The sequence below is a fragment of the Cololabis saira genome, chromosome 16 (genome assembly GCF_033807715.1).
Source record: "Cololabis saira isolate AMF1-May2022 chromosome 16, fColSai1.1, whole genome shotgun sequence".
NCBI lineage: Eukaryota > Metazoa > Chordata > Actinopteri > Beloniformes > Belonidae > Cololabis > Cololabis saira.
The window spans coordinates 28,813,937-28,829,543 of NC_084602.1; the positions used below are offsets into that span (position 1 = coordinate 28,813,937).

At 38.6% G+C, this 15,607-nt stretch overlaps 1 protein-coding gene across 3 annotated transcripts; it reads left to right on the forward strand.

The window, feature by feature from the left end:
* The first annotated feature begins 1,509 nt into the window (after positions 1–1,509).
* Positions 1,510–15,514, forward strand: srrm1 (serine/arginine repetitive matrix 1). 3 transcript variants are annotated; one of them, XM_061743729.1, is made up of 17 exons: positions 1,510–1,609; positions 4,781–4,870; positions 5,082–5,204; positions 8,396–8,566; positions 8,717–8,811; positions 9,183–9,407; positions 9,518–9,703; positions 9,850–9,969; positions 10,220–10,428; positions 10,686–10,766; positions 11,689–11,775; positions 12,457–12,592; positions 12,718–12,804; positions 12,929–13,408; positions 13,512–13,710; positions 14,412–14,585; positions 14,711–15,514. In XM_061743729.1, exons 1-17 carry the CDS (start codon positions 1,589–1,591, stop codon positions 14,819–14,821), a joined length of 2,595 nt encoding a protein of 864 aa, XP_061599713.1. In that variant the 5' UTR covers positions 1,510–1,588; the 3' UTR covers positions 14,822–15,514. The 3 variants fall into 3 exon arrangements, with proteins under 3 accessions (XP_061599713.1, XP_061599714.1, XP_061599715.1); XM_061743730.1 differs by having other exon boundaries at positions 9,868–9,969; XM_061743731.1 differs by lacking the exons at positions 1,510–1,609; positions 4,781–4,870; positions 5,082–5,204 and adding an exon at positions 5,450–5,578.
* Positions 15,515–15,607: the final 93 nt, after the last annotated feature.

The window sequence follows — 15,607 nt, forward strand, 5'->3', positions numbered from 1 at the left end:
CCCGACGGCCGTCGTGGTGAAGGGTGGCGCTAATGAGTCTCATTTCTTAAAAGGAGCCTCATGCTCCTTTAATGTAAAAACTGGGTAGCCTTTTTGTGTTTTTATTCGTTTTAACTACATCAAATATATACGGAAGAGTATTAGGGCCAGGCAGGAGAAAAATAAAAATAATATTTTAGAGGAAGATTTTTTTTTCATTATGCACTTCGAGAAAAAATTCGAAATGTTGAGACAAAAGTCGAAATGTCGAGATAAATGTTGAAGTACAATTTCGAGAAAAAAGTCAAAATGTTGAGAAAAAAGTCATAATGTCGAGATTAATGTGGAAGTACAATTTCGAGAAAAAAGTCCAAATGTTGAGAAAAAAAGTCAGAATTTTGCTAATAGAGTTGAAATGTCGAGAAAAAAGTCAAAATGTCGAGATTAATGTTGAAATACAATTTCGAGAAAAGTCGAAATGTTGAGAAAAAAGTCTAAATTTCGTGAATAAAGTTGAAATGTTGGGAAAAAAAGGCGAAATTTTGACTTTATTCACGAAATTTAGACTTTATTCTTGAAATTGTATTTCAACATTATTCTCGACGTTTCGACTTTTTTCTCGACATTTCGACTTTTTTCTCGAAATTGTATTTCAACATTAATCTCGACATTTCGACTTTTTTCTCGAAGTGCACAATAAAAAAGAAACCTTCCCCTCTCAAAATATTTTTTTCTCCTGCATGGCCCTAACACTCTTCTACGGAAAAGTATTAGGGCCAGGCAGGAGAAAAATATATTTTTTTTCATTGTGCACTTCGAGAAAAAAAGTCGAAATGTCGAGAAAAAAGTCAAAATGTCGATATTAATGTTGAAGTACAATTTCGAGAAAAAAGTCGAAATGTTGAGAAAAAAGTCGAAATGTTGAGAAAAAAGTTGAAATGTTGGGATTAATGTTGAAGTGCAATTTCGAGAAAAAAGTCAAAATGTCGAGAATAAAGTTGAAGTACAATTTCAAGAAAATAGTCGAAATGTTGAGAAAAAAGTCAAAACTTTGTGAATAAAGTTGAAATGTTGAGAAAAAAGTCGAAATGTCGGGATTAATGTTGAAGTACAATTTCGAGAAAATAGTTGAAATGTTGAGAAAAAAGTCAAAACTTCGTGAATAAAGTCGAAATGTCAAGAATAAAGTCGAAATTTCGAGAATAAAGGTGAAATGTTGAGAAAAAAGGCAAAATTTCGACTTTATTCACGAAATTTTGACTTTATTCTTGAAATTGTATTTCAACATTAATCTCGATATTTCGACTTTTTTTCTCGAAGTGCACAATAAAAAAAAAAATCTTCCCCTCTCAAATATTTTTTCTCCTGCCTGGCCCTAATACTCTTCCGTACTCTTCCGTAAATATATGTATTAACAGAAAATAAACGCTCAGGTTTAAGGAGTTAATTTAAGAGCCTCGTGTTTCCTTCAGTGGCGGCAGTAAACCGTAAACGCGCATCGTTCTCGTGTTTCCTGCGCATGCGCAGTTCTGCATCCGGCATCAGCAACTTCCCCGGAGCGACCCACGTCTTCCTCCACTGCGCCTCAAACCAGCAATTTACAACCAGAATGGACGCGGGATTCTTCCGCGTAAGAGACTTACATTTATTTATGACCATGAATAACTTCTCCACAGGTTGCATATCGATATATCACTAGTGTGCGACTCAAATCTGTCGTATCTGGTTATGTGGAGGGCCATGCACCTAGAAACGCTACGGTTGGGCTCCGTCTATCAACTGGTGTCATATAATGTTTGGGTTTGGTGTGTGGGCCCTCTTTCATTTAAACAATACATTAATATCAGGTGCTTAAATAAGTAATGGTTGTTGGATATTATTGTTGAATAATCTCATATTTCCATTTATGTCAGTGTGTTAATATGAAGATTGTGTCAGGAATTAGCCGGGGCCGCGAGCAAAGATGGCGCCCATCTGGTGCGTCCGCGAGCTCGTCACGACCGCCGCGCTAACGTTAGCGCGGATAGATTTGACCCATATCAGTACCAAACATTTATGTCACTAGTACGAAGGTTTATATCTGCTGTTATTGGTGAAAGCTAAAGAGGCCATATTTCATGTTGGTGTTTCTTTTGAATCCGGGTATTTAGACCTGGGGTAGTCTCTGACGTCACTACGACTGTCACGTGACCCAGATAAACAAGTAGAACTTACTATGGTGGTATTTGGTTTTAATAGTGTGAAAACTCAAAAAACACAGCATTGCTTAATATGCTTAAGGATTGTGACGTTAACTATGCTTTGTATTGTTATGCAGCATGCATAATAACCAGAGGTGTCAAAAGTATTCACATTCATTACTCAGGTAGAAGTATAGATACTAGAGTTTAAAAATACTCCTGTAGAAGTTGAAGTATCGACTCAAGTTTTTTACTCAAGTAAAAGTATAAAAGTACTGGATTCAAAACTACTTAAAGTATAAAAGTAAAAGTAATGTAAGAAGGAAAAAAGCCATTAAGGACAAAAGCCATTGAAAATTAATGTATCTTAGTATAATGCAAATATATTAAAGAACCATATATGTGTACTATTGAGCATTAACATGTGTTTCAGAGAGCAGAAGATATGATGACTAGTGTATAAGTATTGTAATGGTGCAAAAAGTCAAACTTCAGAGGCATGTTATCATTTATCCTAACCTTTATTGGAATGTACATCCAAGTTTAGTTGCAGGAATCTGAGGGAACGGATGTAAGAACAAAACTGGACAAGAACATCTGAAACAACCACAACCAAATTCACTCTATCCGGATGGCGCAATTTAACTGGATAGTTTTTTTTTAAAGGCCGAAATGAAATAGAGTAACGAGGCTGTTTTTTAAAATGTAAGGAGTAAAAAGTACAGATAATTGCGTGAAAATGTAAGGAGTAAAAGTAAAAAGTCATCTGAAAAATAATTACTCCAGTGAAGTATAGATAACCAAAATTTCTACTTAAATAAGGTAACGAAGTATTTGTACTTCGTTACTGGACACATCTGATAATAATACAACATCATACTACTACCTAGGGCTGCCGACTCCCTGAAAAATAAATAAGGGACACCTCATCGGCAGGGCCGGTGTTCTGAGATTTCTTCCTACCTAAAATGTTTTCCTACTGTAGCGAAAAATTATAATAAATAAAATCAATCAAACCTTCTTGCTGCTGCAGTTAACCTTTGGTGGTCTGTCCATTTCCTGCTTTACCTGTTGATTTCCATCACTGCTTTTGGCACAAAACTGAATAACTTTTCCAGCTGTTTAATACAGCTGGAAAAGCACATTCACTCACACACAGGCATAAAGACATGCATTTGATTTGTCCCTCAAACGTATATGCATTAAATACTGTCCATACAAAGTATTAAAATACAAGAAACTAACCTTTTCTCTTCCGCGGCGATCAGGTAGCAGGATATTATGGCCTTCTGAAGTCTGAAGTTGCTGCTATACGCATGCGCAGTCAACTCGAGTAGGAAAAAAATATAGGTAGGAAGAAATCTCAGAACATCGGCCGACCCGATTGCCTTCACCCTTCCTGGTGTGGTTAATTTTTTTTAGCCCTTTTTTTGTGAGTGAAACTATTTTTTTTTAACTGTTTGACTCGAACCTGAATTGAATTAGATGCATATTTTTGAATGCCCTGAAAACAAATTATCCAGCAATTCACTTTAATACAAAATGAACTGCATAAAATAAGTATCTTTCTTAAACATAAAAGCCTGTCCTGCTTAACTTAAATTGTATAAATTAATATAAAATAATAGAAAGAAAGCAGAACATTCATTCTGTAATAGTGCACATTTTTAGTGCAATAACAAAAGTGCAAACAGAAAGTCTGTAGAAAACTTGTAAACATATTTGTGCCTCAAAGGCCATGACTGTAGGCTACATTGGTCGTAAAACAGAAAAAAATAACTTATGAACTCAACAGCTCAATGCCATTTTCCATTGGCATTTTATGACTATTTTTTTTACTTTCACAGTAATGGCCGAATTAAGGTTCTGCGTCAACCCAACGTAGAGCACACGCCGTCACCGTGACGCCGTCGTGAACCCTTCGGACTTCTCCGTCACTCCATTTCGCCAGGGTGCAGTACCCCCCGCGGCCGCTAGTTAGCGATCTTTTTCTGAATGGTTTATCCGACTTTTTCCGGTCACAGTAAATCAAAGAGATAAGGACAACTATTGTGCAAAGAACAAAAACAAAAAAAATCACATATAAACGAGGAAAAGAGCCCTGAAAGTTCACTACTGCTTCAAACCGGAAACCGGAAATGCGTTGCTTCCAAGCGAACCAATCACAGCCCTCTCCGTCTGCGTGTGGTCTGCGTCGCCTCGACACGCAGTTACAATTTTCGGGAGGTGCACGTCAGTGACGGCGTGTGGTCTGCGTCGACCCAAACCACACGCCGTAGGCACGGCGTCGTTTTGACGCAGAACCATATTTCAGCCTTAATACGGGACAATGTGCGTCCCTTTTCAGCTCAATACGGGATGCGTACTTTAGTTTATAAATACGGGACGATTACATTTTTCAAGGGACAGTTGGCAACCCTACTACTATCTCATACTGCTGCACCTTTCTTTGCTTCTTTTTTTTTCAAATTGTATATTTGTTAATAAGAGCTGTCAGTTGTCTATTTACTGTACAGTGAGCGAAAATAACCGGAGTCAAATTCCCTGTCTTGTTGGACCTGACTTGGCCAATAAACCTGATTCTGATGCACTAAAATTATGACTTTGGTTTCATCATTCAGGGTACGAGTGCGGAGCAAGACAACCGTTTCAGCAACAAGCAGAAAAAACTGCTTAAGCAGCTGAAATTTGCAGAATGCCTGGACAAGAAGGTAAATGATGCTTAACAAGATTTCACAATGGATAATATCAATGATTAAGTTTCCTTGCACTTAAATGTTGAATGATTTCTTTCTCTTTTCTCTCATTATATTAAATAATGACACATCTGGAGATGTGGCTCCGACTACATGAAAATATTAAATGGTACGATGCTTGTAAACACTAACTTTTAGTTCATCATTTTCATTTTTTAACTTTCAGGTGGACATGACCAAAGTGAACCTAGAAGTCATCAAACCTTGGATTACTAGGCGTGTGACTGAGATCCTGGGTTTTGAGGATGACGTGGTCATAGAGTTCATATTCAACCAGCTTGATGAAAAGGTAATGTCTTTAATTGTCTTTATTTTTATTTATTTTTTGTCTGTCTGAACTGTTATGAATTCAAGGGCATTGCTTAGCCAGTAAGAAGGGATATAAGCAAATGATTGCACATCCTAGTCAAACTGAAATTGAATGGGTAAAGTAAAAATGGTTTAAATTTTATTTATGACATGAATATGTTTTGCTGTTATGTGACGAAGTGCCTTTATTCAGCAGTCTTCTAATGATGATGTGATTTATGATTTAAAAGGCCTGAACCAATATGGATGTTATACCTTGCATCAGAAGTATAGCACCAACATCTAATTAGCTCTCTCCTGAGCCCAAAGTCACAGAGCCCAACTCTCCCTTCATGATGCAGTGTGTGGTTTGAGGTGAGTTATATACAGGGAGCACTTATATCATGTCAGTGAAAGATACAACTAAACAATGCCATGATTAAATTACCCAAAGGTATTAGCAGTGGATAGACTGTAAGATCCCTTTGAATCTAACTGCAGTCAGAAAATAAAAACATTGAAAGTTTAACATCTTAACACAGCTTATTTTAAGCATAATCGTTTTTTTTTATTTATTTATTTTAGTTTTATTTATCTGTTTACCAAACTGAAAAGTATTGTCTCACTGACCACCCTTGATTGCAAGTTTCTTATTATTTGCACCTCTGTTGGGTGTGATCTGAAGGGTTACATCTTGCACTTGTAACCGCACCTTACAGTAGCTATGTTTACATCAATTTGTCAAATTATTTAGCTAACTTTTGAATTAACGCTGACTAGAATATGAACAATGGGCATATTTCCATTACCTGAGTTGAAGGAAATGAAGAAGTCTGTGCAGTGATATCGTGAAAAGTAGCATTACATGCCATGTCATGGTAAACTGGAGGAAGACAACACCAAAACATGTTACCTAGGTATTGTATGAGGAAATATAGGAATTCTTTTTAGCCGGGTATATTTCTTGTGTCAGTGAGTATTGCTATGTTTGTTCTCTAGAATCAGAAACAGGTCAGTTCATCTACCGTATTTTCGCGACCATTCGGCACGCTGTTTGGAAAGGCGCACCCTCAGAGCCTACAGTTCTCTGGCGGCGCTGAGCAGCCGAGTCTGGCGGCCCCTCGGAAATGATGCGGCTTTTGAAAAAGCCCGAACAACAGTCCAACCCAGCAGACACGTCAGCCCACGCATCTACAATCCTACAAGCCCGCTGACCGAGCGGCAGCCGGCGCGTCTGCTGCCGCTCGGTCGTGTGGTTCCTTCGGCCCGCCTCTGCGGCGCAGCTCCCCCGGGAGCAGCGTCTCCTTCTCTGTAGGGAGGCCGACTCTCCCCATCCGCTCCAGGTGTCCCGCCGCTGGGCAATCACGGGCGAATTACACGCCCCCCTTCCTCCTTTAACGTTCTCATGGTGGCCTCAATTACGTCCGCGTTAAGTCGACTCAGCCCTACGCCATAGGCTCTGCCTCGGTGTAACGCAGAACCATAAATCAGCCTTTACATAATACAATGGGTGCATTGCATCATTGGGCGCGCGGCACATTTAAAAAAAAAAAAAAAATGACGTTTATATGCGCCTAATGGTCGCAAAAATACGGTAATAATCTTTGTCTATTTATTTTTCAAACACTTAAAAAAAAAAAGGTCTTCATTATTTAAAAAAGACAAAAATCCCACAAGTCAAGTCAAAACCTTTTGGTGAAAGAATTTTTTTTTTTATGATTCTCCGGGTTCAGACATAATACACAATTTCAATATGCAAAATTTAAACGGATTGATGGAAACATGCCAAAGGATGTAAGGAATGTCCACCCAGGCAGCCTTTGTGTTGCAAGTAGAAAACTTCAACCACTGGAGGTCAGAGGAAACGTGATTTTCAGTACAGGAAGCAATACTTTTCATTTTAGCCTTAGTTTAATACTATACAAATGTATTTAGATAACAATTTTTGTGAGACCGTTTGCGCATGTCCTTCCATATGTAGGCTACTTCATTTAAAAAAAAAAAGAAAAAATCCTTATGCTCAAGGTTTTCCTGTCTTTAACACATATTGTGTTCTACTCATACATCAAACCTCTTGGATTGTCTGGATAATGGGTAACTAGCAATGCATAGATTTATTTTCCTTTGTAAAAGGTAAATGTGGAGTAAATGATGCAAGGGAATCATAATACTGTATATTTAACTCCCATAGTTTTCCTGGATCTAGGTTTTGGCATAAATTCAAAAGTACCAATATTAATGACTGATTATATTATTTAAAAGTTCTCTGACATCAATGCAATATATTTGTGTATTTTTCCTTTTTTTGTGTCTTTTTTACCTTTTGTTAACCCTAGCTACTGGTGGGGACAGAGAGGGCTGTAAAAGTTAAGTCTACCAGGGACTTAAGTAAAACAGAAAGAGAGGGGACATTTTATAGAATTGAGATTACAGTATTCTCAGTTTTATCAGTTGTTGAAATATTTTTTTTCTTCCCTAACTGTGTACTCATTATTGCTTGTTCGTCTCTTGCAATTTAGAATGATATAACATTAAGCTCAAGGTGGTTGAGTCTCAAGCAGTAGGGAGGCGGAAGCAAGCCAATGGAGCTCCGTGCCCACTGATCCCACGGGACTCACTGAAGACACCGGAACTGTACTTGCAGTGTTGGGTTTTAATGCACTCTGTATTGTAGCTATTTGTTTAAACTGTGACATGTTGACTGTGGGGAGACAGAAAAATGGGGAGGGAAGGGACATGGGAATACAAATTTGTTTGATAGCAGTGAGCGAGAATTATAAAGAGAATATATAATGTTTTATGGGGGGTTCTAAGGTACATAATGTAAATATTTAAAACAGCATTATTGCATGCAGTTATGACATTTGTTAGATATGTCTCCCCTCAGCTAGCTCTCACTCTCAGTTTCATGAGTTTGTGAGTACAGAACAGTTGGGATAAATTATTTTCTATTTTATAACCGAGTCCAGTAGTGGATTCAGAGATGTTAATTATTCTAGTTTTTTTATATATATATTTTGTTTTTTTTCCTTCTCCCATATGGTTAATTGAATAATCCCAGGTTTAGTTTAGAGAGGGATAGAAGGTAGTCGGCCCCATTTGTGGGGTCCTACCTCTCCCTAGTGTTTAGTTTTCAAATATTTCAATCTGGATTTGTTTTTTCTCTCCCCTTTTTTCGTATGTGTTTTGCAGAACCCTGATAGCAAGATGATGCAGATCAACCTGACAGGCTTCCTCAATGGGAAGAATGCCCGTGAATTCATGAAAGACTTGTGGCCCCTGCTTTTGAGTGCACAGGAGAATATTGCTGGCATCCCATCTGCTTTTCTGGAACAAAAGAAGGAGGAAATCCGACAGAGACAGGTAAGCTTGGTAGATTGGTCTGTAGTTTGTCCAATTTTGTGAAAGGAGTTGTAAATTGTACGACTATCATTTTTAATCTGACAGTTTTGCGTAAAAGAGCATGTGTTATTATGAATTCCGATAACATTTCTATTTCTCTAATCCTGGTAGATGGAACAGGAAAAGCTTGCCTCCCTGAGGAAGGTGGATGAAGACAAGAAGGAGAAGGACATCCGAGAGAGGGCTCAGTCAAAAAGCCCAAGAAGGTAAGAGTGTGTTTATATTTAAACAAAGATTGTGCTTCTTTCATTCATCTCTAGATTTGTTGATATTTTTGAAAATAAAATGGAATCAGTTAAGACGCTAATCTTTATTTTTTGATGTAGTTGTCTTTTTAAATGAAAGTTCGAAGTGATTAACCACTCAATGTCATTTGTAATGGATTTGTTTATATAACATTAACCCTAACCACTTTTTGTGTCTGAATATGATTTACTAAAAGATGAATACTCTACGAACTAAATTTGTTACTTATACATTCTTTCATGTATATATTGTCCAATGAATTGAGTAATTTTTACAGCCCGAGTTGAATTTATGCATTCAGAACAAAAATTGTTCTTACTGCTTCGATTAGGCGGAAAACACGGTCACCATCACCGCGGCGAAGGTCTCCAGTGAAGAGGGAACGAAAACGAAGCCCATCACGATCCCCGAGGCGCAAACCAAGTCCACCTCCCAGCAGCTCGCCCCCTCCACCTCTCATGCAGCTGCCAACAAAACCTACAGAGCAACAAGTGGAGCCAGATACATCAGCGAGAGCCATACCAGGACCAGTCGTGCAAGAAGCTCCTTCAGCCGGGTGGGTCAATGCTTCTGTTCGTTTTTAAAAAGATTATATTTGTTGTCTTTTTTTTTTTTTAGTAACGTCAAAATTTACACTTTGTTAAAATGTATTTTGTTCATTTATAGTGATGCGGTTGCAGAAGTCGTAAAAGCTGATTCAGTGACTGAAGTTAAAGAGCCGTCGCCAGAGAAGACTCATAAGAAAGAGGAAAGACCACGGTCTCGTGAAAGGGAGAGGGATGTGAGAAGAGAGAGACCTCATCACCGCTCCCGCTCTCATTCTCGATCTCGCAGACGGCGCTCCCGCTCTAGGTACCTCGCTGATATTCACTAACTTGCTGTGGTCTGTCCACGGTTTCTATCATTAAACAAAAGCCTCTAAAGGGTTTTTTTTTTTTTTTTTTTTTTTTTTTTTTTTTTTTTTTTAAATCCTCATTTGGCTTTTTTCACCATATTAGATCTTACTCCCCTCGTAGAAGACAGAGTCCTAGAAGACGGATGTCCCCCCGTCGGAGGAGCCCCCCCAGACGTGGCCCCGCCCCTCCCAGACACAGACACAGGCGCTCCCCTGTCCGCAGGTCAGTGCGTAGGTTGAAAAGGATGCACAGGATGGCATAAGTTTATTGCGCCAGAAGTGAATCTTATTGCTTTACTTACCTAAAATAAATGAGTTGAATTGACAGTCTTCCAAATTAAGATTTATTTGTCTTTTATATAATTTAAAAAATTGGTTTAAAGGTTATGTTGTCTTTTTTTTCTTTCTTTTTTACATTTTTTTAAAAGACTAGTCCAGTTTTTAAATTTGAATTTGTTCTTTGTGTTCTCTAGGAGGCGCTCTCGTTCTGCGTCATCTTCTGGCAGCAGTTCTTCAAGTTCACGCTCACCAAAAAAAGCTGTGAAAAGAATATCTACTTCACCACCCCGAAAACCGCCACATCGTCCTCGCATTTCTATGTCTCCTCCAGTAAAAGTCAAACGATCACCGTCTCCACGAGCAAGAAGGGGCCGAGGCTCTGTTTCACCACCCAGATCATCGGGTATGGCCTTCACACTTCTTAACTGCCTAGTTGTTGAAATATCATGATGTTGAACTTACAACCACATAGTACTTCATTAGTGAGAAAAGGTTATGTTGTGCTTTAAATCTGTTTTTGTGAAAGAAACATTTCTTGGTTAGCAAAGCTTGGGGGGGGTCTGAAAAAATGTTAGGGGTTTAAATATTACGCTGTTTAAGATTTTTGCCAAATATGTGTGGTGGTGGTGATGATTATGTAAAACATTGTCTTGTTTGCAGGTATAAAGCGGAACCAAGGAGGAAGGGGTGAATCTCCATCTAACAATGCCAAGACCCGGCCGTCGGAGGGATCAGAGTCCGGTAAGTTATACATTGTTAGGTAAAGAACAATTTTCTTCTTTGGACTTTTTGGATCAAGTATGATGACTGGTCATGAAAGTTATCTTAGCTGCTACCTTTTGTTATAAGTCGCCACAAAAAACATTTCTAACAGCCCTCTTCAAATCAGTTAAATTCTTGTCATCTCAATCAGGGCTGCAATGAATTATCGACATAGACGACAAAATTGGTTGCCAACGAATTTGATAATCTGTTACTAATTTGTTATGTCATCACAATTGATTTGAAAAGCTTTAATGTCCCCGAAGGGCAATTTGGTTTGCAACAACAGGACAACATACATATCCCACTTCAAACACACAATACAATAAATAAATAAATAAATATAGTAAATACAGTCATCACAGTAAACGGGTACATTGTTCCCCCTATAGGCTGTTAAAAAACTTCCGCAGATGGGATAAATGATTTGAGGTATCTGTTTGATTTCGCCCTACACGGAAAAGTATGTAGTAAAAGTATCACATATCTGTTTCATGATGTGGATTGGAACTTAACACTTCATAAAGGAATAATGGGATTGCTGTTTCTTTTAATGATGGTCAATATAACAGCTTTAAGTTTTAAAAAAAAAAAGCAGATATTTGAACCATTGTAAAAAGCGACCAAAGCGACTTACATATGAGAGAACATGAGCACAAAATCACATAGGAGGATACAGTTGGATAAGTGCTGGTCAGACTGCCTCTACATTAGACTTACCATAGCATGTCATGAATATATACAATAATACTACTAAAATGGTACAATGAGTGTCCTCAAATTGCCTTCCAACACTAAAACCAAGTGAAAACTGAAAGAGCAGTGAGTTACTTGTATCTGTCACATTTCCATGCCATTCTGTTTCATGTTTATGCCAACATGCCGATGCTTTACTTTTCAGACGAGGATAAAAATGAGAAAGGTGCAACAGCAGATTCGGTGCAGCAGCGACGTCAGTATCGGAGGCAGAATCAACAATCATCTTCAGGTGAAACATAATTTTATCCCCATTATTTCTTCTTCCCTATCCACTAGTGATGCACCGATTGTTCGGTAACCGAAATTGTTCGGCCGAAAATGGCAAAAAAACACTTTCGGTGTTCGGTGGAATAAGTGGGGAAAAAAACAATTAATAACGGCGTTGTAATATAAGAAAATAGGCCGGCCCCGTAACGGTTGTGCACCACAAACATAAATCGTTGGCCAACCAAAAAGTAACCACATAAAAATTTTACCTAACATTCACCAGGAGGTGGAACCAAAACAACATAATGCTGGGAAATTAAAAAATGTTCAGTTTTTTATGTTCAATAAATATTTTCTACCTTGTAATTTTGTAAAAGATTTTTTTCTTTGAAAAGCATGCCTAAATCAAATGTATTTGATTTATGCAATGGTGAAAAAATTGGCAAAATAAATGAAAAATAAGTTCGGTATTCGGCCAAGTGTTTATTATTATTTTTGGTTTCGGCCACAAATTTTCATTTCGGTGCATCACTACTATCCACCCTTCTCCTCACTCTCTAACCAAACATCTGCTTGTCTTGCCCTCATCCTCTAAAGGACTTGGAAAGCCGCTTCCTAACCCCAACCTTGGAATTTTTCCTGATGCATACAGTTTAAACCTCTTTAAGACAGCTGCTGATGTCATCTGTTTCTGTGGTTTCAGATTCTGGATCCTCATCCTCAGAAGATGAGGGGCCTAAGCGTCCAGCACCAGGACCAGGTGCCAGAAATGGAGAAGTCAGGAAAAAGCGTAGCCGTACACCCTCGCCCCGCAGGCGACACAGGGATCCTTCACCGAGGTTTCTAGTTTTACATTTGTACACTATCAACTGAATGATTCAACTTCCAACACTATACTTCTCCGTTTGAACACGTTCTTGTTTATATTGACCTTTTTTGTGTCTGTATGCTTTTACCTGTTTAGGAGAAGACGGTCTCCATCTCCTCCACGCAGACGTCGCACCCCATCTCCTCCCCGGCGTCGCAGATCTCCCTCTCCTCCTAGACGGAGGTAGAATCATGTTTATTTTATATGTAGTGTTTATAGGGTTACTAAGTTTGGAAAGAAAGAGTGTAATTATTCGTCCATCATTTCCCTTTTTTATTTTTAACAATTTTTTCCATTTTATACTCAGGTCTCCTTCCCCACCACCCCGTCGTAGATCCTTGTCCTCCAGACGATATTCTCCACCCATCCAGCGTCGCTACAGTCCTTCACCTTTGCCTCCACAGAAGAGGAAGATGTCGAATTCGCCCATGAAACGCTCTCCGCCTCTTGCGAAGCGACGCCCCTCTAGGTCTCCTAAGCGTAGAAGCCCTCCTGTTCCAAGGAGACGCTCACCTCCTTCCTCTATGTCTCCGCCTAGACACAGGAGGAGCCCTATGTCTTCTAATAGGCCAAGTAGGGACACACGGTCTCCAGTTGTGTCGGCCAGACGCTTCTCCCCATCACCTATGAACCGCAGTCACACTGTTAGGGGTTCCACTAGTCCTCAGAGACGTTTTGATATCTCCAGTACATCTCCAACTAACCAGCGGAGACAGAAGTCCCCGTCACACAACAGCAAACTCATCCGCAGAGTGTCTCGCACCCCGGAGCCCCGTAACAATCAGAGGTAAACGAGGAGCAGACTTGTTTTTTTCCTCTTCCCTTTTTTCTGTTGTGTACTTGACTTTGCTCTCTGTATATTCTCCTGATGTAACTTCCCCTCTTCACAGAGCCTCTCCGAGCCCTAAACCTCTGAGGAGAGCTTCAAGATCCAGATCAGTTTCCCCGGAACCACCTGTTCAAAAACGTCCAGTTCCTGCATCTGCTTCTCCATCACCATCTCGCTCTGCCAGTCGGTCTCCTCCACCGCCACCACCACCACCAGCCAAAAAGGCCAGTAGTGCTTCTGGTAGCCAGTCTCCAAGCAAGGTTTGAACTTTTTGACAAATAATGAACTGCATTTTATTGTGGGAGATTGACAGTCAGCATTACTTAAAAAAAAAATCTTGATCAGGTGAAATATTGCACAGCCTCTTTGGTTTTGGTATCTTCAAAATCTTGTCTGCTTTGAACAAGTAGATGCAGACCTTTTAATCACATGATTTCCAAACTTTACCCAAAGTAGGGCTGGGCGATTTTGGACAAAAATAAAATCCCGATTTTTTTATTTATTTTTTTCTTCTTCTCTGAAAACCCAATTTTCGATTTAGATTTTTTTGGTAAAACTACAAAAGACAATGGAATAAATTGTTTCAAATATTTTATCTTTATTTTTAAAGAAAAATAGCAAACAAATTTCCCTATTGGGAATGAAGTGGAATTGAATGATACTGTAAATCCTCCTTGAGTTTAGTAAAGTGAGAACATTTACAATTTTCTTGACCAAACAAAGATGACTAGACGAGCTCTGTCTGTAATGCAGCCAGCTGCAAAAAAGGAAAATCGATTTTCCGATTTTCCTTTTTTTAACATTGTTTTGATTAATAAATCCGATTTAGATTTAAAATCGATTCATCGCACAGCCCTAACCCAAAGAGATTTGTTTTCTGTTGCTGTAACTTGCAGTTACTTGACTAATTTATGTTTTGATATATTTACTGAAGCCAAAATCCAAATATTTTTGATTGCAGAATTCAGATGTTGATGGTGGCGGAAAGAAAAAGAAGAAGAAGAAGGAAAAGAAACACAAGAAAGATAAGAAACACAAGAAGCACAAGAAACACAAGAAAGAGAAAAGCAGTGCAACTGTGATGGAAGATCCTCAAGGGAACCAGGCCGCTGAGGAAGATGTTGACTCACGAAAGGTATGGTCTGGTTGGTGTTGGCACCAAATTTGTAATTTTTGAGAAGAGATTGATATTCCAGCATTTTGTGTATTTAGTGACCAGTGGAAGACTTATTTGTTTATTTATTTTCCCCTCTCCACTAGGAATCAGACAGTGAAGTGGATGACGGTTTGGATGATCTGGAAAAGCACCTTCGGGAGAAGGCACTACGCTCCATGAGGAAGGCCCAGGTCTCCCCATCACAAATGTCCTAAAAAATAAGGGTCCTTTTGAATTTTTTGATGTTTTTCATTAACCTGGTTCAGCTTTAGAATGTAAAAATTGTTAAATTTCAAGTCTTGTTTCTTTTTACAGGTTTGGTAAATTCTGAAGAGTTTGTTTCTTTAAACACTTGATTTCTCATATGTATTAAAACTGTATAAAAAAAGAATCTTGTGTTATCTGTACTTTTAAATTGTTGAGCAGGAAAAAGGTTTTAATTTCAGTTTTGAGTTGAACAGGCTAGTGATGTTAACCTCAGTGTGGTGATTGCATTTACAGTGATTGTCCCAGGATGTGCATGGACCACTGACCTTAGTAGGGGTGTGGGGAGTGGGACACCATGTAGTAAGATACTGTTACTTCTGCCTTTTTTATTAGTGGAAACTGACAGTTTTGTTCACTGTAAAGAGGCTACACCGGAATGTCTTGTCCTATATTGTATCTAAATGGAGGCGTTTGGCATCATTTAACCTGCTTTTTTTTTCTGACTTTGAAATCATCTTGTTTAAAAATTAAAGCGATTTGATGTGAGACATGCTTGACGTTTTCTAAACTGATATGCAATTTGTGTTGATACCCATGTACTGAGCTAATCTCTGTGGGGCTGCTGTAGTATGATTTGTAATTAGTAACCTTGGCTCTTATCCTTTCAGAATTAAAACCGTTCTCTTTTTTTTTGTTTTTAAGATTGGTGTTTTTGTTTAATTCACAATTAGTTTTTTTGTGGTCTGCATTTTAGTAATGAACAGCGTACACTGTATATGGAGAAGAATCTGAGA

Excerpts from the sequence above, each read along its gene's own strand:
- srrm1 (XM_061743729.1), top strand. The coding sequence starts at position 1,589 with ATGGACGCGGGATTCTTCCGC. Across the intron at positions 1,610-4,780 it reads TGGACGCGGGATTCTTCCGC|GGTACGAGTGCGGAGCAAGA; the intron begins GTAAGAGACTTA and ends TTCATCATTCAG. Across the intron at positions 13,711-14,411 it reads GTAGCCAGTCTCCAAGCAAG|AATTCAGATGTTGATGGTGG; the intron begins GTTTGAACTTTT and ends TTTTGATTGCAG.